Source organism: Phacochoerus africanus, chromosome 1 (assembly GCF_016906955.1).
Source record: "Phacochoerus africanus isolate WHEZ1 chromosome 1, ROS_Pafr_v1, whole genome shotgun sequence".
NCBI classification, from domain to species: Eukaryota; Metazoa; Chordata; class Mammalia; order Artiodactyla; family Suidae; genus Phacochoerus; species Phacochoerus africanus.
Window position 1 is genome coordinate 204,361,933 of NC_062544.1, and position 25,762 is coordinate 204,387,694.

Here is a 25,762-nt window from a genome sequence, read left to right on the forward strand (position 1 = left end):
GCTCTCAGGCTGCTACTGTGACAATGAGTTCAATCTCTGACCCAGGAATTTTGCATGCCATGAGTGTGGCCAAAAAAAAAAAAAAAAAAGTCTACAAATAATAGATGCTGGAGTAAGTGTAGAGAAAAGGGAACCCTCCTACACTGTTGCTGAGAATGTACACTGATGCAGCCACTATGGAAAACAATTTGAAGGTTCCTTAAAAAAAAACTAAAAATAGAGTTACCATATGATTCAGCAGTCCCACTCCTGGGAATATATCCTGTCAAAATGATAATTTGAAAAGATGCATACCCCCTAGTGTTCATAGCAGCACTATTTACAATAGCCAAGACACAGAAGCAACCTAAATGTCAATCAACAAATGAACGGATAAAGATGTGCTACATACACACAGTGGAATGCTACTCACTCATAAAAAATAATGAAATAATGCCATTTGTAGCAACATGAATGGACCTAGAGATTATCTTACTAAGTGAAGTAAGTCAGAGACAAATAGCTTACAATATCACTTACAAATGGAATCTAAAATATGACACAAATGAACTGATTTACAAAAAGAGACAGACTCACAGACATAGAAAACAAACAGGGTTACCAAAAGGGAAAGGGGGGGATTAAATTAGGAGTTTGGCATTAGCAGATATAAACTACTGTATATAAAATAGATAAACAGTAAGATCCTACTATATAGCATGGGGGACCATATTCAATATTTTGTAAAGACCTAAATGGAAAGAATATGAAAAAGTACATATTCCATTATATATGTATAAATATAAATATATACATAATGAGAACTTGTGTTAAGTCACTAATTCTGTAAGGGGCAAATATTTGGTTAATGATTTACTCCAGAATCTTGCTAGGACTAGGATGAAGTGTTTCAGTCTGTGGTTTCTAGAATGTATCCTTTTCTGATTTTTTAAAAACTAGGACATTTTTCCTCTGCCTCTCATTGGATGGAACCCACTCTGCTTTCTAGAAATTGTGAAAGGGGCTCTGGAAAGGACATCTCTAGGTTTGTTCAGCAACCTAGATTCAAATGTGTATGTTTTCTAAGGCCAGTTTTTTTTTTTTTTTTGTCTTTTTAGGGCTGCACCTACAGCATATGGAGGTTCCCAGGCTAGGGGTCTAATAGGAGCTGTAGCTGCCAGCCTACACCAGAGCCACAGCAACACCAGATCCCAGCTGTGTCTGCGACCTACACCATGGCTCACGGCAACGCCAGATCCTTAGCCAACTGAGCAAGGCCAGGGATCGAACCTGCAACCTCACGGTTCCTAGTCAGATTTATTTCTGCTGCACCAGGATGGGAATTCCTTCAGTTAGTTCTCTAGTGATCAGCCTTGGGCTCTGATACTCACCTTTATCATCTGTTCTTCCATTTTTTGTTAAGGCTACTCTCTCTCGAGAAAAGATAAAAACTCTTTCAGAGTGGCAAAGTCCTAACGAGCTCTGCTCTTTATGTTCATTTTTGCTTCAAACATTGTCTAACATTCTGCTTGGCCTTCAGCTGGCCCAAAGCCAGGCTCATGGATTCTGAGTTGCTTTTGAGCATTCACACCAGGTTGCATGCTCACACCCTGTCTGTGAGTATAATCCTCCAAAAGCATGGGCTCAACCCTGAGCTCCTTGTTGCTGTCATTATGACTCTTTTTTTTTTTAAGCTCTTTTCTGTTTTCTTCTTGCTAGAATTAATGAACCTTTAGAAATTTATTTTGGAATGCCTCCCATCCTTTTGTCCTTTATACATATATTCTTGTTTAGGGATTTAGGCTAGAATCCCACTAGGTCAGACTTTTCTCCAAAATCTCTGAAATTAGCTTCGCTCCAACCTGTGGCCGGCACTGAATTCTTGGGCCTTTATCACCTCGTAGATAACACAGTCGCTTTCCCTCTTGATTGTAGTTACTTCTGCATGACCTCAATTTATTCATTGTTGGCCAAAGCGCCCCCTCCCTTTTAGAGGTAATGATGATAATATTAGCAGCTACTTGATGAGAGCTGCTGTGTGCATTGTGCTGGTCCTTCCCTGACATTTTTTCTTGGGATGCTACCCCCAAGTGACAGGGTCTCACAGCAGTTATGTGCTGGCTCAAGGCCAGTTTCCACTTTACAAGCTGGCAGAGCTAGGTTGCAAACCCAGACAGGCAGTCAGATGCCAGATTCTACTCCAGAGACAAGTCAGTGCGGCAAATTGGGACTTTTGCTGATGCTAGACTTACTGCAAAATTCAACTTCCAGCTGTTGTTTGAATAATTGAAATCTCTCACCACTACTCTTGTCTTGTAGACAGAGAGCAGTGCCTGGCAAGTCAATGTTGGTATCAGTATTATATCTTGCCTCTTTGCTACCTTTGTGTTGAAAGAGAAAAGGAAGAAAGAAAGAAATAAAGGAAACCACTAGCACAGCACAGTTCTTGGCACATGGTATTCTACAAAGTCACCTTTCTTCCCTACTGTCCTTGTAAGTGTACCCTGTCCCCTCCATCTCCAGTCATAACAAGCTAGGGGTATTAAGCTATTAACTTGGTAAGCTGTTAACCTCTCTGGAAGAGCAAGCAGTCCTTACTCTGCTTTAAGACAGAATGTTTCCTTCCCCCACTATCTCTTTGAGTCATAGGTGGCCTGGGGCAAGTGGGGGTGGGGGGAGCCTGAGAGCTGCAGGATGCAGATGCCCCCACCTTTGGAATGCACCTATTTGAAAACTGAGAGGCAATGCCCTGCTTTGGAAGGAGCATGCCTGGGCTTGGAGACAAAGAGATATGCCTTTAAATCTTGGCTCTGTCACTTGCCAGTTGTGTGATCCTGTGTTGGTTCCTTAACCTCTTTGAGCTTTAATTTGTCATCTGTAAAATGGGGGAAATAACATCTGCTTCAAGGGCTTGAATGGTGTCTGGAAGGCAACAGCATTCCAAAACTGTCTGCATTGTTATCACAGTTAATAACAATGTTACCTGTGCCATGAGGGATATTTCACTCTGAAATCCTTCTCCCACCACCCAGGGACCTTGCTGGAGGCATGTTAATGGCCTCTTGGTCCAACTCATGCTAGTGAGAGCCTTGCCAGACCATACCTGCATGCCTACTCTCCCTGATTCTTGGCCTAGACACCACTCACAGATTTTTTTTTTTTTTCCAGAACCCCAGAGCTGCTCGGGGCTTGGGAAAAGTATAAAACTGCCCTGCTGGATTTGGGAAAGTGGAGCCGAGAGAAGTACACTGTTGGTTTAAATGGAACACCGGCCCCAGGATCGCTCCCAGCGGGTTCCTGAGCTAAATTCTCCAACAGTTCCATGACGTCATGGGACCCCCTCCCCCTGCTCCAACCCGGGGGGGCTCTTGGGGAGAGCACAGGAGGGCATCGGTCCCTGGGAGCACCATTAGCCACCCCTAGCCTTGGACGGGGCTGGCAACCTCACCTCCGAGCCTAGGCTGGGCTGCAGAGGAACCCAGGTATTTATAGCCAGGTATGGATCGAAACAGAGAGCTCTTGTCCCCGTCTCCCGGCTGCAAGCGCGCACATGCCCGAAGTCGTGCTCGCAGTGGGTGCCAGCGGCGAGGTGCCGGACGCGGACTGCCCGGGTCCGAGGCACCGGTGCTGCAGTCGCGGGGTAGGGGTAGGGTGGGGTGTATCCATCCAGGGCAGCCTTGCGCCTGCCCGCTTGGAAGTGGTTCAGCAATCTGCTGGAGCCCAGGCCGAAAGCCGCCCGCGCCCGCCAGCTCCCAGGCCCCGCCGCTCTGGCCCGCAGCTGTCAGCAACGTTCAACCTTGGTCCCCCTTTATGAAGACAATATTCATAGTTCTAGTTTGTTTGTTTGGTGGAGGGCCGGGTGCGTAGGTAACCAGAGACTGGGTTAGGACAGCAAAGCGCATCAGTGTGCAAATGAAACGCACTGAGAATTCTATTCACCACCCCCACCCTCAACTGCTCCCCCATCTCTTGGATCCCTAACATCCCCATAATTCTGGGCAGTTCTCCGGGCTCCTAGAGAGGGACTGAGAGCCCAGGAGATGAGAGAGGGCACTGGTGCTTCCCTGCCCGGCCCGGGCTTAGGGCTTTTCAACTCCACCGCCCCCGCCCGCTTTCCTTCCCCCCTTCCCCCCCCCCCCGCCCCCCGCCCGTGCCTGCTGGCCTCGGTGACCTGAAAAAGGCGGCGGAGCTGAGTGAGGCCGCCTCTATTTCAGCCCTGTCGATCCTATTTCTGAAGGTCCTCAGAGAAGGAGATCCCATAATTTATTTGATGACCTGTTTCAGTTTTTAGCAACTAGGAAATTCTCCCGTCTTCTAACCTCGATTCACGGTGCCACGGATTACGTTGATTTTCTCCAGTTTGGAACGCAGATGGTTTTGTTTCCATAGTCTCCCCACTGGGCTGTGTCTGCTCTCTGGCAAGACCTCTTCCAGGCCAGATTATACACGGTAACCCAGGCTGCAGCGGCTCTGGGGGCATTTTGTTCCCTTTCAGCTTAAAATTTTCTTGGGTTCCCTGCATGATCTTGATGGTCTTCTGCATCTTTGACGCTGCCTTCTTGGACTTTATTTTAAAAAACCTTTTTATTATGGGTATTTTCAAATATATGGGGAAATAGAATAAATTCCATGTCATCCAAACCTCAGCGACAGCAGTTAGCCAACTCACAGCTAATCTTGTTTGAATTCAAACTCAGTTCATTTCACCACCACCATACTGAACTATTATATAGCAAATCTTTGATATTCTATCATGTCATCTATAAATACTTCTGTATGTATCTTTAAATAATAGGACTTTAAAAAAATTTACCCTAGGATTCTCTGGTGGCTTAGTGGGTTAAGGATTTGATGTGTCACTGCTGTGGCTTGGTGGGTTGCTGCTGTGGTGTGGGGTTTGATCCCTGGTCCAGGAAATTCTAAAAGATGTGGGTGTGGCCAAAACAAAAAAAGAATTACACCAATTCTCTTATCACTCTTAGAAAGTAACTAATTCTTTAATATCAATAAACATCTAGTAATTATTCACATTTCCATGACAGTCTCATTTTAAAAAATATTGGTTTGTCTGAAAGGTCTGCAGATTGAAATTGGTTTATATGTCTTTTTGGTTTCTTCTGATCTATAAATTCCCTGTTTTGTTCTTTCCTTGTCTTTTAATATTTATTGACAGAAATGGGTCATTTCCTGTAGAGCAGAGCTTCTCAAACTTTAACATGCATGCAAATCACTTCGGGATGATTAAAATGCAGATTTTGATTCAGGAGGGCAGAGGTGGCCTGAGACTCTGCATTTCTACATGCTCTGTGATGACACTGATGCTGTGTGTGTGATGGACCACACTTTGAGAAGTAAGGCTGTGTAGCATCTTCCAAATTCTGGATTTTGCTGATTGTATTTCTGAGCTGTCTTTTAAACATATTCCCAACCTCTCTCCTGTATTTTCTCTGAATTGGTACTTTTAGATCTGGAGCCTTTATCAGATTGACTTTTTTTTGGCAAGAATACTTTATCAGTGTGTCTCCTATTGCATCTCATCAGGAAGCACAGTTTGCTTGTCTCTTTTGTTGGTGATGTTCAGGTTGGTTAGTAGGTTCTGGTATTGCCAGCCTGAATTTTTTATTATAGAGTTCTCCATCAGTGGATGATGATCCTCGTCTGGACCCACTATTACAGTCCCTTAGCATAGGATACACTTGAGGACACCCTAGCGCCCTTACTGTGCTTTTCTTCCAAATCTCTACCAATGCCATTTTTTCCATGAATCCTTCCTTTCCTTCTCCAAAGTCTCTATCTCTTGTCTCTGCATCTGTGTTCTCATGGAATCAAGGAACTGAAGTGTCTTCAAAAGATCATTCAGTCCAATTACCTCATTTATAGGTGAGAAAAATGGAAGTTATAGAGGTGAAAGGAATGGTCCACTGTCACATAGCTAATCAGAGTGCAGATCGGGAAATTAGACCTTTGGTCATTTAGACTGGCAACCCAGAGGTCATGAATGATCTTGTAAAGAGGAATTTTGGCAGCTGGATAAGGGCCAAAGCACACACTCTTAGAATGGTGAAAGCCAGATGGAACATTAGATTTGGTACTCTCCTAGAGTTGGTAAGTGACCTTCCTAGATGACACACCTGCCTCTTGTAAAAGCTAGGGCTTAACTAGGGTGAGCAGGGGTGGTAGTGAAGGAATAGAGTTAGCATAGGCAGAGGTTTGGTGGCAAATGGGACTGGAGAGAGAAAATGGGATCTAAAAGAAGAATATGATTGAGGAAGTTTTTTTTTTTTTTTTTATGGATGTTTGAAGCCGAGAAGATACTCACTGAATACCTGTGGGAAGAACACAAGGGAAGAGGAAGTTGGGAATGCCCGGGATGGGATACAGATGGAATGGAAGGGAAGGAGCCCAAGACAGTAGTGGGGCATTGGTTTGGGGAAGATATTGGAGTCCTTTCCTTCCTTATTGAGTGAGAAATGGTATGTGTGTGGGCTGGTGTCTTCTGAAGAGGGAAGTAAGGAAATGCTGGGCAATGCTTAGGGGAAATCATATTTGGAGAGGAAGAGGGAGGGCTGATGACATCAGTGGGAGATCTGATGGCTGAGAGTGGGGTAGAGGAGGAGAGAGTGGCCTCCCCCGAAGCTTGGGTTCCATATCAGAGTCTCAGATACTTAAGGGCAGAAGGGTAGCTGGCATAAAGACCTGACCAAGGTTCCCCTTGCCCCCACCCACCCTTTTTTTTTTTTTTTTTTGAGGGAACAGGATACTGATAGGTATTCGGAGAAGCCAAAGCCCCAGGACATCAACAGCCCCAGGACCTGTAGAGCCCAAGTAAGGATGGGATGGTGGTGCCCATTTACAGTGGGAGCACTTCTGCTTTGGTAGGTGGGGAGGGTATTCTCCCTATGAGTTGGCTTGGCAGGCTGGAAGTTAGACTATGGGGAAGCCTGGGCACTGGTCCAAGGTCCTCTTTGGTTTAGAAAGAGAAGCTGAGAAAGAGCGTTAGCTGAGCCCTGGCAAAGACTACTCATGGTAGCCGAATTGGTGTCTATACTGGCCATGGAGCTGGATCTACTTGCTTCTGTTTCTGCTGTTCATGGCCCAGAGTCAGTCAGCTCGTTTATGCCTAATAAAATTCTTCCCTTCCAATCAAAAGCTAACTCCTCTATGAGGCTTTTCCCAGTGTTCTAGCTAGAAATTGTCCCCTTCTCTGAATATTCATTGCTTTGTTTATCTGTCGTACATGGAATGTATATTCTGCCATGCGTCATGCACATTTGCCTGTCCCCAGGAGGTTTTAAGCTCCCAGAGGGGAGGGCCCATGTATTACATGGCTCTGTGTTCTCCATAGTTTGACATGTCTGACCTATTTCAGAAGCTCACTAGAACTATAGTGGACTATAATTGAAGGAATGTGTGGAGGGATCCCCAAATGAAAACCAAGGTGTTCTTTAAAGAAACCAGATGAGGTTTCTTTCCTTCCAGTTGAGTTCCCACAACCTCCCAGGATGAATATATTGACTGAATAAAGTGGACTGAATGTCTAGATTAGGGAGAAACTGTGGAAGGTTAATCCAAGTCTGTAAGAAGTGGTCCTCTGATCACAGCTAAAGAAATCTATATCTGAACCGCTGGCAACAAGAATAGGGCATGTGGGGCATGATGTGTATGAGAGAGACATTAAGAGACAGGAGACAAAAGCTTTCACTCATCCATCAGGAATGATGGGAACCTACTTACTCTGTGCTAGACCCTAGGGATGGAGTGGAAATGGGACACAGTCCCTGTCCTCAAGAGACCTCTTGCAGGTCAATGCTAGAGGCAGTGGTATGCTGGTAAATGCCAAACAGAAGGATCTCCAGGAGAAAAAAAAAAAAAAAAAAAAAAAGCAGCCCTGGTTGTGGTGTTCCATGGTGTAAATACTCCCACCATGGCCAGTTTCAAGCTAGCAGCGTGACATCACCAAAAGCAGAGATGGGAGGAGATGTGCCAGCAAGCAAGCTGGCTCCAGTACACCACCGAGAAGGCAGCAGAGATCTGCATATCTGCAGGGCCTGTGGCCAGAACAGAGAAATTTACTGGGAGTGAAAGAAAAGCAGTCAGGGCAAACAATGCTGTCTATTTTCCCTAGAGAAGAACTAGAGACAATGTTTTTAGTGTCGATAATCAGATGTGTATCCTGAGGAAAGAAAAGGGAAGAAATTGAGTGATGTTGATAAGTGGTGATAGCTTTAGAAAGACAGCTCAGTATTATCTGTATTTAAAAAGAAAACTGGCCTGGCATGTAGCTAAATCCTATAGAACCGTGGTTTCTCTTGCATTGAGAGAGGCTGTTTTATATCATTTGGGGATAAAGGTCTATTGTAGGCAGGTAGCTACTAATACACACATGTTATGTGATAATATTAATATATATCACTTATTGAGCAGCTATTATTAACCAGGCACTTTATATACTTTCTTGTCTAATCCTTCTAACTCTGCCAGGTTGGTATTTATATCCTTTTTTTTTTTTTTTTTTTTGCAGATGAGGAGACAATGACACAGTGAAACCAAGAAAGGTCCTTCTTTTCCAAATTTATCCAGATTGTGGTGGGTTTCATAAACTTAGAGGTTTCCTGCATAAGATGCAAATGATGAGATCAAGAAGGCAGTCCAGCTTATAGAGGCTGTTGCTGAGGCCTGCAAATTTTGTCCTCTTCTACCTAAGAGACTACTTTTGGAATATTCCAGATACAAGGAATTTGATTCTTCACTTTAAGGAGGAATTGGAAAAAATGGAGTCCATCAAGAGAAGAGTGGCCAGGATGGTCACAGGTCTGTATATCAGGTCATATACAGAACTAGGGATGTTTAGCTCAGTGAAGACCAATAGGAGATGACATGGAAGATAGATCTTTGGCCCTATGAAGGGCAGTCATGTGGAGGAGCAGGAAGGCATGTTCTGTGTGCCCCCCAGCAAGGAGAATAGGCCCAAAGGATGTGAATTCAGTCATGCATCCCACAGACACTTATTGTGCATCTATTTTGTTCTAAGTATTGCACTAAGGGCTGATAAGCAAAGGATATGGCGATGAATGGGACATATATCCTTGTCCAACATGGTGAAGAACTGTCTTTTTTTTTTTTTTTGCCTTTTCTAGGGCTGCTCTCGAAGCATATGGAGGTTCCCAGGCTAGGGGCCTAATCGGAGTTATATCCACCGGCCTACACCAGAGCCATAGCAACGCCAGATCCGAGCGGCGTCTGTGACCTACACCACAGCTCAGCTCACGGCAATGCCAGATCCTTAACCCTCTGAGCAAGGCCAGGGATTGAACCTGCAACCTCATGCTTCCTAGTCGGATTCGTTAACCACTGAGCCACGATGGGAACACTGGGAAGGACTTTCTGAAAGTCAGAGCTGTCCAGCAAAGGAACAGGCTTCTGGAAAAGTAGTGAGCTTCCTATCCTTGGAGTATTCAGGAAAAGACTGGATGTACACTTATCAGAATGTGCCAGAATGAATCATTTTCATTAGGACTAAATCCCCTTCCAGTTTGGAGATTCCGAGTCTCAGTTCAGCCTTGCTGGGGCAGCTGAAGTGCTGTCCTGAGGAGGTGTCACTGTGGACCCCCTGCCCCAGCCTTGTCCATCTAGCTGCCTGCTCCGTATTCTCCGACAGTGAGCGGTGGTGGGCCAGTCAGACTGGAAAGTGACTGCCATCTGTGACAGGGATGATGGAGTCTTGGTGGGTTTGTGTGGGCTCCAGGAATGTAGCACTGAAGCCATGTACGCACAACCTGCTTAAGAACACCCCATGGGCAGAAAATGTTTTCTTCCTCTTCAGCCCTCCTCTGTTGCTGTGCCAGGCGGGCACAATGGTGCCTTTGAGAGGGGCAGCTGGAAGGGGGTGTTGGCAGGGCGGCTGGAAGTAGAACATTGCAGCTGAGGGGGAACCAAATTCATTTCCAGGAGCAAGCCTGCCCTGGGTGCCAGTTTCCAAAACAAAACCGCTGTTTCTCAGAGCTCAGGGTGGTGGGTTGCCTCAGAGTTGGACGGAGGGCAAAGCCATTTCCTATCCGCCGCTCCACCCACCCCAAGTTAAAACAAACCTGGTGTGTTGAGGCATTCTTGCTCTGGATGTAGATTAAGGGGTTTTGCTGTCTATCTGGGGGCGCTCAGGCCAACCTGGGGGTGGATGGGCCTTTCTGAAGGGTCAAACCTGCCTGCGACAGAGTGGGGCTGATGGCCACAGGGACCCGCGGGGCTCAGGGGCAGGTAGGTTTCAGAGGGCTCAGGATGGATACCCCTTCTTCTGCCTTTCAGAGTTACTTCCTCTGACCCCACTGCAGCCCTGCACCCCTGCTGCCATATGAGCTCTGCCCACTCAGTGCCTTCACTCTCCTTGGTGGGAAAGAGGTGGGAGAACTCTGGCATTTCCTGTCCTGGGTTCACAGTTGTCCCAGACCCTTAGCTACTTTCAAAGGTCCCGGCAACAGCTCAGAGATGGGCGTGGGAGGTCTTCCCGCTGCCCGCACAGTTAGGAGAAGCCCTGAGTGCCAGGCTGCAAGCTCAGCTATCTCCCGCTTTGTGTTCCAGATGGAGCAAGGTGGGTCCCTTTTTCTTTGGTGGCTTCTAACAAAAAGGTATCACTTGAGAGTGGCCAAGTAGTGATGTCTGTTGGTGTTCACACTAAATCGTAGGATTTGTCACCCTTTAGTTCATATTGTACAATCAATAACTATAGAGCAATTGCTTCATTTCAGGTCCTGTGCTAGGCCTGGGGATACAGGATGAATAAGATAGAGCTCTTGCTTCAGAGAGCTGACTGCCTAATAGATATATGCTTAGTTCGGAGTGGGAGCCCTACCACCAACTCAGGTGACACATGCATTAGGGGGAAAGCAGAAGTGTCGGGCTGAGGCCAGCTCCTACAGGGAGGGCTGTGGCATGGTGGGGGTACATGGGCTTGGAACTCATCTGATTTGGGGGGTGCTTATCTTTAGGAGGCCCAGTTTCCTTGTGTAAATAATACACACCATGCAGAGTTGTTATGAGGATTATGAGAATTAAACAAGAGAGTGTAGGGGGTGTAGGTGTTGCATGCTGAGTGCTAAGTGGCTGCTGGTGTTGGTGTTATTAATCTGTGGATCCGAAAGGACTTGAGATATAAGGTGCATGTGTACACAGTATTTACCCCGTCCTTTGTTAGAGTATATGCTCTTCCTGAAAGAGTCAATTCTTCTACATTCTCAATTCCTTCTCGATAGAAGACTAGGATCAGCATGTTTGTGACCTCACTCAGATAAGCAAAGATGTATCCACTGTAGCCCATGAAACATATTTGTGTGTAATATTCTCTGTGTGTTTTATAACCCAGGTGTTGAAGCAGAAAGGGACTAGAATGGTTCTTTTCCCAAAGGTCCCTGAATCTCCTAAGTGTGGAGATGAAGATCATGGATTCTCTTCAAAATTCTAAAAAGTCTAAGAGAAATAATATATTTCCCTCTGACAGGGCCTCACAGGTCATTATTATTAAAATATGCACTTTTTTTGCTAAACAGAGCTTGGGGAAAGTTATTCTTTCGCTAAGGGACCTTGAGGGTAGAAGAGTGAAGCTCACTGGGGCAGCGGTTTGCCTAGAGATCTCCCAGGAGCCTGTTGTGGAGGTGCCTTCCAGTTCAACATGCTGAGTCATGTGACCCCAGCCTAGGTCTTCTGAGACCTCCCTGGCCGAGGTGCTGTATTCACACCATGCCCTGCCCCCTGCTTTGTGAAAATGCAGGCCTGAGGATTCATCCCTAAAAGTTATGCCAAAGTCCTTGGGAGACACAAAGTATATGTAGCCAGGAGTCTGAAGACAAAGAAAATCAAAGCAATTCACAAAGAACAAAGGAAACTGAAAAGAACAAGAAAATAAAAGCATCGGATGAATGGAGGCTTGAAGTGAAATACAGGGTGTGCATTTGTAGGAAGTAAAAAAGAGGGTCATTTAAGAGAGATAAAAAGTTATGTGTCAGAAACTGTAAGCACATAATGGGACTTTTTAAAGAGAAAATTGACAGAAACAATTTCTTCTTAGGAGGCTGAAAGATTTGAAGAATCAGGGAAAGAAACTTGTAGTCAGTGCATGGCTGAAAGAGCGAGAGGGATAGACAGGATGGAGCTGTATTTCAAAATGGGTAAAGATTTCGTAAATCAAAAATCACAGAGGTCCTCCAGAGGACTGCTTGCAAAGATACAAGGGCTGATATCATTACAGGATTGAAACAAGGCCAACATTATAAAAGTACCAACCCCTGACTACTGAGATTGTGGGTTACCTTTCCTTTTTGCCTCTATGGTTTAAAATGTTCTACCACTCGTGTACTTGGAGGGTGGGAACATGAGTGGTAAACCACCTCGCAGGGCAGTATGGCGGTTAACACTGAACTGAAAATGCATTTGCAGGCCGAATGACCCAACAGGTTCTTCACGTCCTAGATCTAGAGAATTTCCTGCATGGGTCTGAGCGCTCCCATTTCTGCTCCTCCTCTCATTGTGGTGGGGCGGGGGCAGTACGCATGGAGCCCCTGCAGGACAGAGCAGGTAAAAGTAATGAACTCGCTCCAGCAACATCACCATGGAGAGAGCTCAAGAACTAAAGGTGAGCGCAAAGGGCCAGCTGCAGAGCTCAAAAGGGTTGTGGGGAACAACTCAGTTCCTCCTGCAATATTTTATTTCTTTGGTTAAAAAGATACCTGAAGGGAATGAAACAAAATATCGACAAACACCAATTCTAAGGGAGGGGGATCTGGGAATATTTGAAAGACTGTTCTCAAAGCTTTGTTGTATTAAAAAAAAAATACTCAAAAGGGGGAAAATGATGTGTAGAGATTCCCAAAATACACTGGATGATAGATTTTTGGGGAGCAGCTTGCACATTTGGACTCACTTTTCCCCATGCAGAGGCTCATATTAGTGGAACGGGCTAGCCTGCCCTTGTGAACATTGTTTTAAAGTAAATATAACATTAAAGAATTTGGGAAGTTCTTATTTTTAACCAGTAAAATGAAAAATCTCCACAGCATGTAAAAGAAGTGCTCCAGTCGAAGCGTGCCTGGTTTGCTCCGCCTAACCATTAACTGTAACTATAGCTCAAAACCTATTCTTGGCCTGAAGTGGGGGAGGTGACTCATGATGTCCCTCCCTTTCCCTTCCCCCTCCATTTATTCAGGTAAAATCAGAATAAACATCAAGGATGGCTTTGGAAGGGAAGAGAGGTCAGAGATATTTTTTCGACCAGGACTGGCGACAGCCACATGGGTGACATGCTGGCTTTGTGATTAGAGACAACCGAAGTTGGTGAGCCATTTCCCAGGAAGGGCATGTGTGCTCTCATGTAGCTTCCTTTGTGTGCCAGTGGAGGAAGCATGTAGAGCATGCATTTGCAATTTTTTTTTTTCTTTTTAGGGCTGCACCTGCGGCATATGGAGGTTCCCAGGCTAGGGGTTGAGTTGGAGTTGGAGCTGCAGCTGCTGGCCTATGCCATAGCCACAGAAACTCGAATTCCAAGCCTTGTCTGTGACCTACACCACAGGTCACGGCAACGCTGGATCTTTAACCCACTGAGTGAGGCCAGGGATCAAACCCGCATCCTCATGGATACTAGTTGGGTTTGTTGCCTCTGAGCCACAACGGGAATTCCTGCAATATTTTTTATGCTCTCTCCCTCTCTCTTTTTTTTTTTTTTGATAAATGTAAAAGTCTCATGCCAACTTTTAATGTTATCTGAAATGTTAAAATAAATAAAAGTATGAGACTAAGAGCAGATCAGATATACCTCATACCTGAGAGAACTGCTGCTCTGGGATGAAGTGCCAGTACTGCCCTGAAACTCCCGGGTTTGGGGCAAATCTGGATGTGAAGCCTGACCTGACCACTCAGAGGCTGTGGCCCTAGGTGAGCTTCTTGTGGTCTCTCAGCTTCTATCCCCTTCTCTGGAAAGGTGATCTGACACCAGCCAGTTGGGGCTGGTTTGTATATTCTGTGAGGCACTTAGCATCATTGTCAGTTATTTTTAAAAAGAAAAAAAAAACCTGAAAATTTTTATCAGAATAATAGTCTTAAGAAGTAGGCTAACCCCCGTCTTCCCATTAAATTGATGAGAATACTGAGGCCCAGACAACATAGTTCAGCTGATGAAGGCTAACACCTGTCCAGACCAAGCCCCTTCTACTGAACCAGCCCTGGCTAAGTGCCTGCAGGTGAGCAAAAGATCTGGCATCACCTTCTCCCCTGCCTTAGTCTCTGACCCCCCAGCACAAGAGTCCAGAGTGATTGCTCAGCTGGCTCCTCAGGGTCCTGGGATCTAGCTTCCTTAGCCCTAGTTAAATATTATTTCAACCAGCTCCTGTGTGTTCTGTCAGTTGGGCTGTAAGCTCAGTTTCAGAGAAGAGACCAAGTCTCCTTGTCCTCAATAAGCCACAAGCCTCTGAGAAACAGGCTGTATTCCTTGTGAGAGGCTTTCAGTGGAGACCTTTCCTGCAGAATCTCATTTTAGCTTTAGGTTTCACCATCTAAGTTTTTACCAAGGATACACACACACACACAGAGGAAGAAATGAAATCCATTTCCCTGAACCCCTTCCCTTTGTGCTCTTTCTCAACTTGCTGAGCCTCTCAGCCTAGGTGTCCTCACCCATAAGGTGAGGACATTCATATTTGCCCTGCATGTTCTGTGGATCAAAGTAAAATGACATGCTGCCTGGGAAAACTTATGGTAAACTCTAAGGCAGTTTTCTTCCTCTGCCTCTCCTACTGTTCAGCCTGAACCCCTTCCTTCTTCAGATGATCAGTAGGACTATGCCTTCTGTTCTTTTAAAGCATTTCTCAGCAGGCCTGCCTAAAGGCTTCAGCTGAGAGGGAACCAAATGGTCCCATGTTCAGTAAAGGAGGAAGAAACAGTACCTCCATGCTGAAGAATTCACTCAGTTTCAAGCACTTGTCAGGTAAATTGCTATTTATTCTAAGCTAAACTCTTGCCAGGAGACCTAGAATCTCCTCTCTTTGTTAAAAGTTTCCAGCAATGGAATTTTGGTCACATTACTTAATGTATCAGTTCAAAGGTGATAATACCTGCCTCCCTGGGTTACTGTAGCAAATGAGGACTCATGACAGTTGGCAGTCAGAGCCTGTGACTTTTTCCTCTCGCCTTGTTACTTTTCTCTCCCTTCTGTTTATCTTTCTAAACCTCTGTGCCTCCGCTTGCTTTCCCTGATGCGGGGATAAGAATACCTGGCCTACTTAGCCCACTGGTTGTTGTGTGACTCTGGAATAAAGGCTGTGGTAGGGCTTTGAAAACGGTGACATGTAGTATACATACCTGTGGGGGGTTATTCTCGGGATCGCTGACCTTGAACTGATGAGTGTGCTAGTGTAGGATGCAGCAGCCACATGTCAAAGGTCACTTAACCCAGCTGCTCTTCCTGAGCCCCTGATGCTCTCACATCTCTCACATCAGGCTGGGGTGCCTGCAGCCTCCTTACCCCTGTCACTCACCTGCCTCCCCCTTCTGTCTCTCTGGCTTCCTCTGGATCACAAGACCCAGGACCATCCACTCACTGCTTTCTGGATGGAAAAATGATGCCTGCCCTAAACCTGCATGCTGCCCAGAGCTGGCTATCATAGGAGTCCTCCCATCCTTAGCTTCATGAATAAATCCTAAGAAGACCGCTTTACAGGGAGAAACGAGAAACAAGAAGTGCTCTCTAAAGCCCCCAATGACCCAGAGTGTGAACACCCCCACTCCTCCAGAGGCCACCAGCCCCGCTGGGGTGGAGGAAGAGCGGCTGTGTACTGGACTCAGAAGGGAGCATGGCACCGCTGGCTGGGAGCGGGGAGGGCGGGCCCGCGGAGGCAGGGGAGCTGAGCTGCTCTATTCTGGGCACAGTTTCAAGGCCAGCTGCAGGGAGAACAAGCAGTCGCTGTGTGCCTGCAGCTGGCAGTGGTTAGGGCAGGGCTGTCCCTCACTTGGGGTGTATTTAAAGACACCCCACCAGATGATCATGCCAACAGGAAAAATGCACACATAGCTCCAGCCACGCTCAGTCCCCAGCCCAGCCCTCTCCTCCTTCGCTGCAGCTCCAGGTGGTGGGGTTTACATATCCACAGAGGCCTGCGGCTCCTCAGCCTTTCCCAGGTGCAGGTGGTACCACTGGGGACATGTACCCCAGCTCCGGGGCCTCTGCTCACTGCCTGAGCTGGCTAAAAGTTCAGGGGATAAGCTGGGTCGGCTCCTCCCACCCTGGGGTTGGTAACCCAGCAACCGCTGGGGAGAGGCAGGCAGATGAGTCAAAGAGAAGCACAGAATCTCTGGCTTTGTGTTTTGTTTGTGAAAACTCCCTGTGAGCGCAGGCTCCCTTTGCAGGGAGTGGCGGGGCTTTCCCACACTGCTTCAGGCCAAAAGCTCCTCCTCCAAGGGGTGCCTGGGCCCCCCTTGACCGCTACTGCAGGCTGAGGGACAAAGCCGGAGGGCCAGGAGGAGCCCACCCTGGCCAAAGTTTCTGATTGCCTTTCAGTTGTTTTTCTCAAGTGGAAACAAGACTAAGGCTTGAATCCCACGGGAGGGGGTGGTGGTTGGTAGATGAGAGCTCTGGGCAAGGAAACCAATGTGCCTGAGGTCCTGCAGAGCAGAGATGGAGCAAGTGTGCAAAGAAGTTTGGCCAGGCGGCCAGAGACCAAAGAGACCTTCTTGTAGCAGCGAGAGGATCTCACAAGAGCTGCCCAGTAGAAGCAGAGTGAGGGGTGGGAAGTGGGCAGCTTATTAACTTGGGAAGGGAGCCGGCAGGCAGGCTGACTGAGGCAGGCTGCTACCCGTGCTGGGAGAGTTAGTAAAACACGAGGGCACTAAAAGGATCAGCCACATAATTTGAGGGGTCTGGTTGCAAATGCAGATGCAGGGCCCTTTGCTAAGAAAATCATCAAGAATCAAGCTGGTGACAGAGGAACATTAAACCGAGGGCTCTTCCAAGTGGTTGTGCAGGTTGCACACCCAGGAAACCGACCCTAGGGGCCTGTCTGTCCGCTCCTTGAAAGCTGAGGTCAGGGGAGTTGGGGGATGTCTGGTCCCCTCTGGCCTCACCCCAGACCCCCCACCCCTGTAGCCCTGTGGCCATCAGTTCCCAGTCTTTTACTAGGTTTGGGACATTGCCTCTGCCCCCAGGCAGCTCCTGACCCTGCATGGGCAGCAACTAAGCCTTCACTTCTCTGCCAAGGGGAAATCGCAAGGCTGAGGTAGGGAGAGGGCTGAGGGCAGGGAGACCCTGAGGCTGCTGGGCCTCTGGGTCTCAGAGCCCCAAGGACTCCCTGGACAGGCCGAGAAAGGCAGGTCTGGTGATTGGAGCCTCCTGGGAGTGATGAAGGTTCAATGGACTACACTGGGGATCACCTCTTAAGGAGCCTAAGGGACATGTCTCAAGGGCATGTGACAGTCCAGGAGCCGAACCAAAGTCCAGCAAGCTTTGGAAACTCACCTCCAACTCTATGTGGTCATGGAGTTTCTTGCAGGTGGCTGCAAAGGTCTCCGAGGTGCCAAATTCAAAGTACCACAGCTTGTTCTTCATCCTGGACCATGAAGCAGAAAAATGGCTCAGTGTTCTGTGTTTGAAAGGGTTGTGAAAAACAACTATGCTATTGGGGCTGGGATGCCCCAGCCCGCGGCAGTCAGCAGTCTTATGTTTTCAGCACTTGTTAATCGGATGATCAGGGATGGAATTTTTTTTTGACCAACTGTTCTTGCTATGAACTTAGAGAAAAACCCTTCCATTTCTTAGGCATTGTGGCTACTCTGGGTGAACTGGCAGCTCGTCTCTGAGCTTCCCAGTTAGAGCAGAAGGAAGGCCTGCTTGCTTCTGGATCTGCATTAACGCAAGAGTGTCATGAAAGTCAACCAGAGGTGGCAAGTGGCTGCATGCTCTGGTCACTGTCCTTTCTACCACTAATGCAGAGGGGTTTCAATAGTTGGGGTACAAAGGGAAGGTGAGACAGCCCTTTGAGACTGGAAAAGAGGTATTGTCTCAGGACAGAGGACCCACAGCCTCACATTAAACCAGCTAAAGTGTGTGCCACTTTGTGCTCTAATTGGAAGAAACAGAGTGGAGAGAATTAGACACAGATCTGCAGGCAAAGTGGATGGAAGAAAAAAAGTGAGTTGTTTGGTAGCAGTGGTTCTTCCCCACCTGCACCTTTTGCTCAACTGTTGCTTAGGCTATGACAATCCTTCATTTAGGGGTAGGCTTTGTCCTATTTGCTTCACAGTAAGAGCTCACCATTTTGAGCTTTAAAAATTTTCAGCATTTTCCTTATCAGGAGGGAAAAAAACCCTATTGGGGTCCCCATGCAGCTGGGAGCTCTGCAAAGTCAGATGGTGTGTCCTGACACTTGGTCATTTTGATCAGATGGTCTCCCCAGGAAGTGTTTCTGAAGGTATTCCATTCCTTCCATCCCAACTGTCATCCCGTGATCAGGGTCTGGCTAAGAGAAGGGACACCTGTCCAGTTTATAAGCTGGCAGATTTTGCTGAGGGAGGATTAAACACAATCGCATTCTTCTTGGCACATTCTTCAGGAGAGGGGATGCCTCCTGTGTGTCGCTCATCCTCCATCCTCAGATTTACAGACTAAGAGGAAAGGAGCATTCTTCAAAGGGAAGAAGGCTCTTATTTCTTTCTAATATTCCTTAGGCCACAGCAGATGACTCTTCAGAATAACAGACACAACTTTTCTCTCTCCACATTTCAAAGAGTCCACCTGGAACTTGAAGATGAGACTGTGCTCTTCCATTGCATGCAGATCTCTGTCTGAGATCTAGTGGGGAAGTAGCCTTTCTGACTCTTGCTATGTAGGAAAAGAGATGGGACATGATGAAGGAAATGCAAATAAATAAGATTTATGGAGTTTTGCTCATGAAGAAAGTTAGCAGGACTGGGTGAGCTTTAAGTAGACCAGTGCTTCTCAGCCAGTGTGCTGAGCACAGTCATGCCTGAGATACCAATCTCCTTGGCCTTCAGGGTGGCCAGGCTGGGGTCTGGGGCAGGCATAGCCCCGATGCCACAGCAGGTGTTCTCATCTGTATGCCAAACAAATGATTCTGTTTTCTATGTTTGTGCCATGATGTGCACAGGAAACACTGCTCTAGACCGCTAGTTCTCTGCATGCACAGTAATGCGACTACACATCCCCTGGGGATTTCATTAAAATGCAAATTCAGTAGTTCAGGATTGGGGCGTAAGAGTCCGATATTTTCTAACAAGCTGCTAATGCTGGTCCAGTGATCACACTAGGAGTTGTAGGGATCTGGAGGCTACATTTGTCGTTCTGAAACATTAGTATTTATAAGAAATTCTTGGGGACATGTGATCAAAATGCTGGTTCCTGAGCTCCCATCTGTAGAGACGGTAGTGACAGCTATGGGACGGGGCCCAGGAATATGCATTTTTATAAGTGCCCAGGTGATCATTATGCAGGTGGGGGGCCATCAAGACTTTGAGAAGCATTACTCTAGATCCTGGTGAAACAACCAAGGAAGAAGACAGACCGATTAGCCCTGAAAGAGAGGATTCCTCAAGGAAGGTAGTATGAGGGTCAATGCCTTTCAATAGATTATGATGGCAAAAGACCTAGTAACAGGAAAAACACAGATGGCCATAAATGTCAAGGCTGAACGTTCCTCTCCAGCTGCGGGAGCATCTCTATAGCCAGGAGACCCACATTAGGATTCCATTTTCAAATATCACTGCTGGTCTGAATCATGACTTTTGAAAGTTATTGCCAGGAGATTTAGAGTTTTAATAAAAATTTCCGGAAGCCACAAGCTATTTTTTGCCCAGAAGTGGTTCTTCTGATGATCTAATAAGGTTAAGAGGTCATGGTTAGTCAATATCGTAGGATGACTGAAAGGATCAAACAGATTGGTCTTCCATTCCTGGTTAGATGTCCATGGCTGGCTGTGTGACCTCAGGCAAGTTTTTAGGCCTCAGTTTTCTCATCTATAAAATGGAGATAATAAAAAGATCTGCTGCAAAGGGTGGTTGAGAAGATTAAATGAAACGACTGCAAAGCACTTCACATAATGCTTGCTGCCTAATAAGCTTACTAAGAATGTTAGCTACCTCCTTAACTACTATTTCAGTGTCTTAAGTTGGCATATTTGGATAACAGAGGAAGGCAAAAATGACAGATCAGGTTGGGTAGCCACCGATATTATATACTCAGATCTTTCTGGGACAGAAAAATATGTGATCACATTTGTCAGATCGTCTTGACTTTTGGTTAAAAATATAGGTTCCTGACATGTCTAATCTAATAGATTTTTCCAGTGTCATAGACTACACCCTAATCCTCAGTTAATTATTCTGATTGGTCACACGATTGTCCAAAGATGTGATATTGACTGCAAATATGCTTCTGAGAAAGTGCACATTTGGTGTGAGGCAAAGTATTTATTGATTTAAGAACTAGTCACTGTGCCAGGACTAGATGGTGGTATACAAAGTAAAAGGAAGCACAGGACTTCATGAGCCAGGCCCCAGGAAGGCAGCCAAAGAAGCAGACCATGGTGTTGTGAGCTAAGCACTGGGAGTCCCTAGGAGGAGGGACATCCAGTTCTTAGCGGGTCTTAGGGGCAATTAGAGAAAACATCCTGGGGGGCAATGGCGAGGTTGAGTTCAGAAGGATGTGGAAGGGGAGAGGGAGGTGGAGGCAGAACATTCTGAGCAGAGGAAGAAGCCCAAGCAATGGCACAGGGCAAGAGAGAGCACAGGCCTGCTGAAGGGGGCCTGGAACTTAGGGGGGCGGCAGTGGTAGACTGGCCAGGTAAGGCTGGAAAGGCGGACAAGAGCAGGATTTTAAAGGCCGGGGTGTCTGAGCTTTATCTCAAAGTCTATAGGGTGTCATGGACCATCCTCAGTAGTACGGGGTGATAGTAGTGACCCCAACAGATTTGTGCTATTTTATCTTACTTATGTATTTTTAGAGCTGCACTAGCTGCATATGGCATTTCCCAGGCTAGGTGGCTGAATCAGAGCTACAGCTGCTGGCCTACACCACAGCCACAGCAATGTGGGATCTGAGCTGTATCTGTGACCTACACCTTTTGTCCTTTTTTTTCCCCTTGTTTTTCGTGGTTTTTTTTTTTTTTTTTTTTTTTGCTTTTGTCTTTTTAGGGCCGGACCTGTGGCACATGGAGGTTTCCAGAGCTAAAGCTGCCAGCCTATGCCAGAGCCACAGCAAGGCCACATCTGAGCTGCGTCTTCGACCTACACCACAGCTCACAGCAACACCAGATCCTTAACCCGCTGAGCGAGGCCTGGGATCGAACCTGTGTCCACATGGATGCTAGTCAGATTCCTTTCTGGTGTGCCACAACAATGGGAACTCCCAGACTTGTACTTTTTAAAGAACACTCTGTCCCAGGTCTGGAGAGTGGATTGGGAGGGTACAGACTGGAGCCTGGAGAACAGTTTGTAGGGGGTGTGGAAATCCAGGAGAGGATTGGGAAGGACCTGGAAAAAGGTAGTGACAGTAGGGCTCAGGAGAGGAGACTGGATTCACCAGCTAAAATTTAGGAGGTGGAATTGACAGGGCTGGTTTCTGGGAAGGTGTACGTGAGAAGGAGTAGTCAAAGTGACAACCAAGTTTTTATCTTAGATTGTACGATAGACAGCGGGTACCATTCAATGAGACAGGAGCTTAGGAGATCAATTCTCCAGACCATCCTCTTTGTAATTGAAAGACAGTACTTTTGTTTTGGGGCCCATCCATCCATCTACCCACCCACCCACCCATCTAGAGATCATCTATTGAGCCACACTACAGGCCAGGTGCTGTGTGAGGCCAGGAGATAAGTGATAAATAAGACAGGCAGGCTCTGTGCCTCACAGAGTTTACATACATTTACTGGCTCCACAAAGAAGCTACCTCTGACCCACAAGAGACTATGTGTTCAAAATCGAAGAGCTTTTATTTCTCCTCTTTTAACTCAGACACATTTTAGTCAGAAGTAAATACATTCTATGCCTGTGGTTCTTTGGCTTTGCATTCTGCTCAACATTTCATATATACTGTCGCTTTCGATTCTCTAAAGTGCCCTATGAAGTAGGTGCTATTGCTACAAATAAGGGAAGACTTGGGGAGGATCGGCAAGTTGCCTAAGTTCGCAAAGTGAGTAAGTACAGAGGGGGCATCCACCTCTGACTGACTCCGAAGGCTGTGCTTGGCTCCCCTGCCACCCTGTCCTCACATGCTTTTGCATATTGCATGGTGTGATGTCGTGTGCTCCTGTTATACCGCCTGGGCTGCTGGGGTTCTCCCTCACCAGGGTGTGAAAAGGGTGCACTTGGGGGCCTGGGGTGTTAGTGCCTGGAACTGCTGTCTGATGGAGTCTGTCCGGCCCCTGGGGTCCCAGTGGTCAGGGGAGTTCTTGAGGAGTTACAATGGGATTTGTCACAGGAACCTCCTGGTCTTGAATCTATAGTCTCAGAAAATCAGGGAGACCAGAACTGACCCCTAAAAAGTCAGATGCTCCCAGGACACCTTGAACCTTTCATTCTCTAGGCTTCCCCAGAAATGGGGCAAAGACAGTGCACTCAAACCATCTCCTGCACAGAGTAAAACTGGTAAAGCTGGGAGACAAGTGTAATTTTTCCTTGGGCACCTCCCACTTCAGGTTCAATGTGGGCCACTTTGGGCTACTCCTAATAAGAGAGGGCAGCCTAATGCAAAGACTCTAGGATGGACTCAAGGAGCCTTGTGATCAAATTCTGACTGCCCTTTATGGGTTGTATTACTTTGAGCAATTTTTTTTTTTTAACATTCCTGAGCCTCTTTACTCCTAATATGGGTTATTACCTAATTCACAGACTGTTATTGGTATTAAATGAGACATGCAAAATCACCTAGAATAGGTCTTGGTCTGTAGACGGCCCTCACCCCCATACACATCAGAAGTTTGTTGACTGAATGTTGCTGATGGCCTGTCAATAATTAAAGGGGTCTCTTCCTAATGAAGGTCATTTATCTGGTTACTCAGAAAAATAGCAACGATAACTTCATATTAGATAATATAAAGGGGGATTACTTTAGTTGCTTCTGTCCTAGCCACCAAAATGGTGGCCCTGGGGGTCGGGGCAGAGAAAAGGAAGAGATCAAGTTGGGATCAAGTTGATCAGGTAGAAATGGCTCCCAGGAGCCCAGGTTAAAGATGGGCCCTCAGGTGGAGGTTGGCTCCAGGCCAAGGGACACAGAAAAGATAAGACAGACCCTCTCTTTGTGTATATCAGGTTTGTCGTTGCCAAGGACTTCACAGGCAGGCCTATCTGAGGCGGGGTTCCCTGCAGGTTACTGGCTGCCCCTTTCTCAGCTGATATGAGAACAAGAAAGAAACCAAACTCCCAGGCTACTGTCACTGCCTACCAAGACACCAGGGAGCAGTAATCTGGATTCTTTGGTTCCGTCTACACCGCCAGATCAGATCTGTGTAGCATAGAGAACCAGCAGGTTATTTGTTGATCTGGAAGAAGAGGAAAACCTCTCATCAGGGAGGCTTTGGGCTTTATACTCTGATAAATGTTGTACATATATTATCTCTTTGCGTTCTCAGAAGAATCCTATGAGTAGGTACTCTTGATACAAAGAAGAAGCAAGGCTGAGTACTCTCTTCAGCAGCACATATACTAAAATTGGAACAATACAGAGAAGATTAGCATGGCCCCTGCACAAGGATGACACGCAAATTCATGAAGCATTTCATATTTTTATAATGCCATTTTCAGCAACATGGATGGAACTAGAGACTCTCATACTAAGTGAAGTAAGTCAGAAAGAGAAAGACAAATACCATATGATCTCACTGGAATCTAATATATGGCGCAAATGAACCTTTCCACAGAAAAGAAACTCATGCACTTGGAGAACAGACTTGTGGTTGCCAAGGGGGAGGGGGAGGGAGTGGGATGGACTGGGAATTTGGGATTAATAGATGCAAACTATTGCATTTGGAATGGATAAGCAATGAGATCCTGCTGTATAGCACTGGGAACTATATCTACTCACTTATGATGGAGCATCTATGTGTGACTGGGTCACCTTGCTGTACAGTAGAAAACTGACAGAACACTGTAACCAGCTATGATGGAAAAAATAAAAATCATTAAAAAAAAAAAAAAAGAAGCAAGGTTGATACAAGATTGAAGCCATTCTCTTCTGCCTCCTCTTCCCCTCCCCCTTCCCCCGCTTTCCTCTACCAGCACCAGCCCCTTTCCAAAGCCTTTGGTAAAAGCCTATAGGCATGTGATACCCTCTAATTTGACACAGCCCCGCTCTCCCTGCCAAGCAGATAGCCTGAATGCCAGTGTTCCTCTTCTCTTTGAAGATGTCTTCCCTGCCACTTTCCCTGAGCCCTTGCTGGAGGTTTATGGCTGCTGCATATGGCACTGGTTTCTGTCTGTTTCATTTTCAGCTGTACCAGAATATGGTGTTTGGAATCGGAGAGGCTAGGGTTCATGCCTGTCTCTGCCACTTCCTGGCTGGACAAGATATTTACATTCTTTGACCCTTCATTTCTTCTTCAACAAAATGGGAATATTATTTTCTACTCAGCAAAGTTGTGAAGCTCATGAGGCAAACGCAAAGCACCAAGCAGGTGTTTATAAAGCATGGGAAGTGCTCCCTAACTGTTCTGACTTGTTGCTAGGAGACATTCCCTGGGAGACTCATTCCCCCAAGGCCACAGGGGTAGGGGCAGGAGCAGTGTGGGGGTCTAGCCCAGGCAGCCGATAGTTTTTGAAGAAAATAAAACTAACAATGTTTTAATGACTTCTGGACTACTTTTACTGCATCTTTCTTCCTGAGTTTTTTTTGGCCCACTCTTTCTTTCCTTCTCATAATCCCCTTTCAGCTGGAGATGACTAATCCTTAATCAGTTGTCCTGAGGCTGGTTTCCAGGCCCACAAAACTCCTAGGTTCACCGTTAGGCTCTAAACTACCCAGGTGAACCCGTTCTTGAGACAGAAGACCCTCGTCTGGGCTCCAAGGGACCCTCAGTCACATGGAGGAGTGGCGAAGAGCAGCAGTGACACTGTGGGCTGACTCTATTTCTGGGTTTTCTTAATTTCTCCCTGCTTTATAAGAAAATAACATTGATTGCACACTAGTTAGTTGAGGCTTTTCATTTGACAGATGAAGGAAAAATGAGACTAATTAAAAATGTTCTTTTATATTTGTCAGCAATTTAGGGCTAGATTCAGTCACCATCCTGACAGCCTATGAATAGCCTGTTTTCAAGGATGTCCACAAGCAAAACTAAGCTAGCTACTGGGCATTTTTTTTTTTTTTTTTTACCAGCATAGGCAATGAGCTTCTGATGGCCCTTTTCTGATAATCGAGGAAGTTAGAAGGGCAAAAGATGTTTGAAGTCATCAAAACATGAAAATAATTTGGGCATTGAAGGCTGCAAGGAGGACATGATAGCTATTTCTAGAAATAGGAACCCTTGAAGGGAAGGTATTCCTCTGCATGGTTTGGACTTTGATAATCTGGTTCCCTGAGTGGGTTGTGGCACAAACACTCAGTTAGGCCTCCTGTGTTAGCCTGGTGAAGCAGACGCTGCCCACATGATGGTGTTCTGTGTTGTGCTGAGGAGGCAGAATGATGTGGAGGCCATGCTGGGTCAGTGGGCAGGAGACCCGCCAGCCAGTCCTGGTCCTCATGCACACTAGAATGTGACACTGCAGGAGGTACTCAGGGCCTCCCAGACTCAGGTTCCTCTTCCTC

The 25,762-nt window shown here is 46.5% G+C and overlaps 1 protein-coding gene and 1 non-coding gene across 9 annotated transcripts in view; one reads left to right on the forward strand and one right to left on the reverse strand.

The window, feature by feature from the left end:
• DGKG (diacylglycerol kinase gamma) overlaps window positions 1-25,762 on the reverse strand; it is a 211,808-nt gene that overhangs the window by 36,548 nt on the left and 149,498 nt on the right. For all 8 annotated transcript variants that reach the window (XR_007136006.1, XM_047788419.1, XM_047788407.1 and 5 more), the window contains one exon: window positions 17,468-17,558. Coding sequence is in view for 7 of the 8 variants with exons in the window: in XM_047788419.1 (XP_047644375.1) it covers window positions 17,468-17,558 (91 nt within the window). In the remaining variant the exon portion in view is untranslated. The remainder of the gene's footprint in view (window positions 1-17,467; window positions 17,559-25,762) is intronic.
• Window positions 23,641-23,747, forward strand: LOC125114685 (U6 spliceosomal RNA). Its single transcript, XR_007131876.1, has one exon. It is a non-coding gene; the product is annotated as a U6 spliceosomal RNA (small nuclear RNA).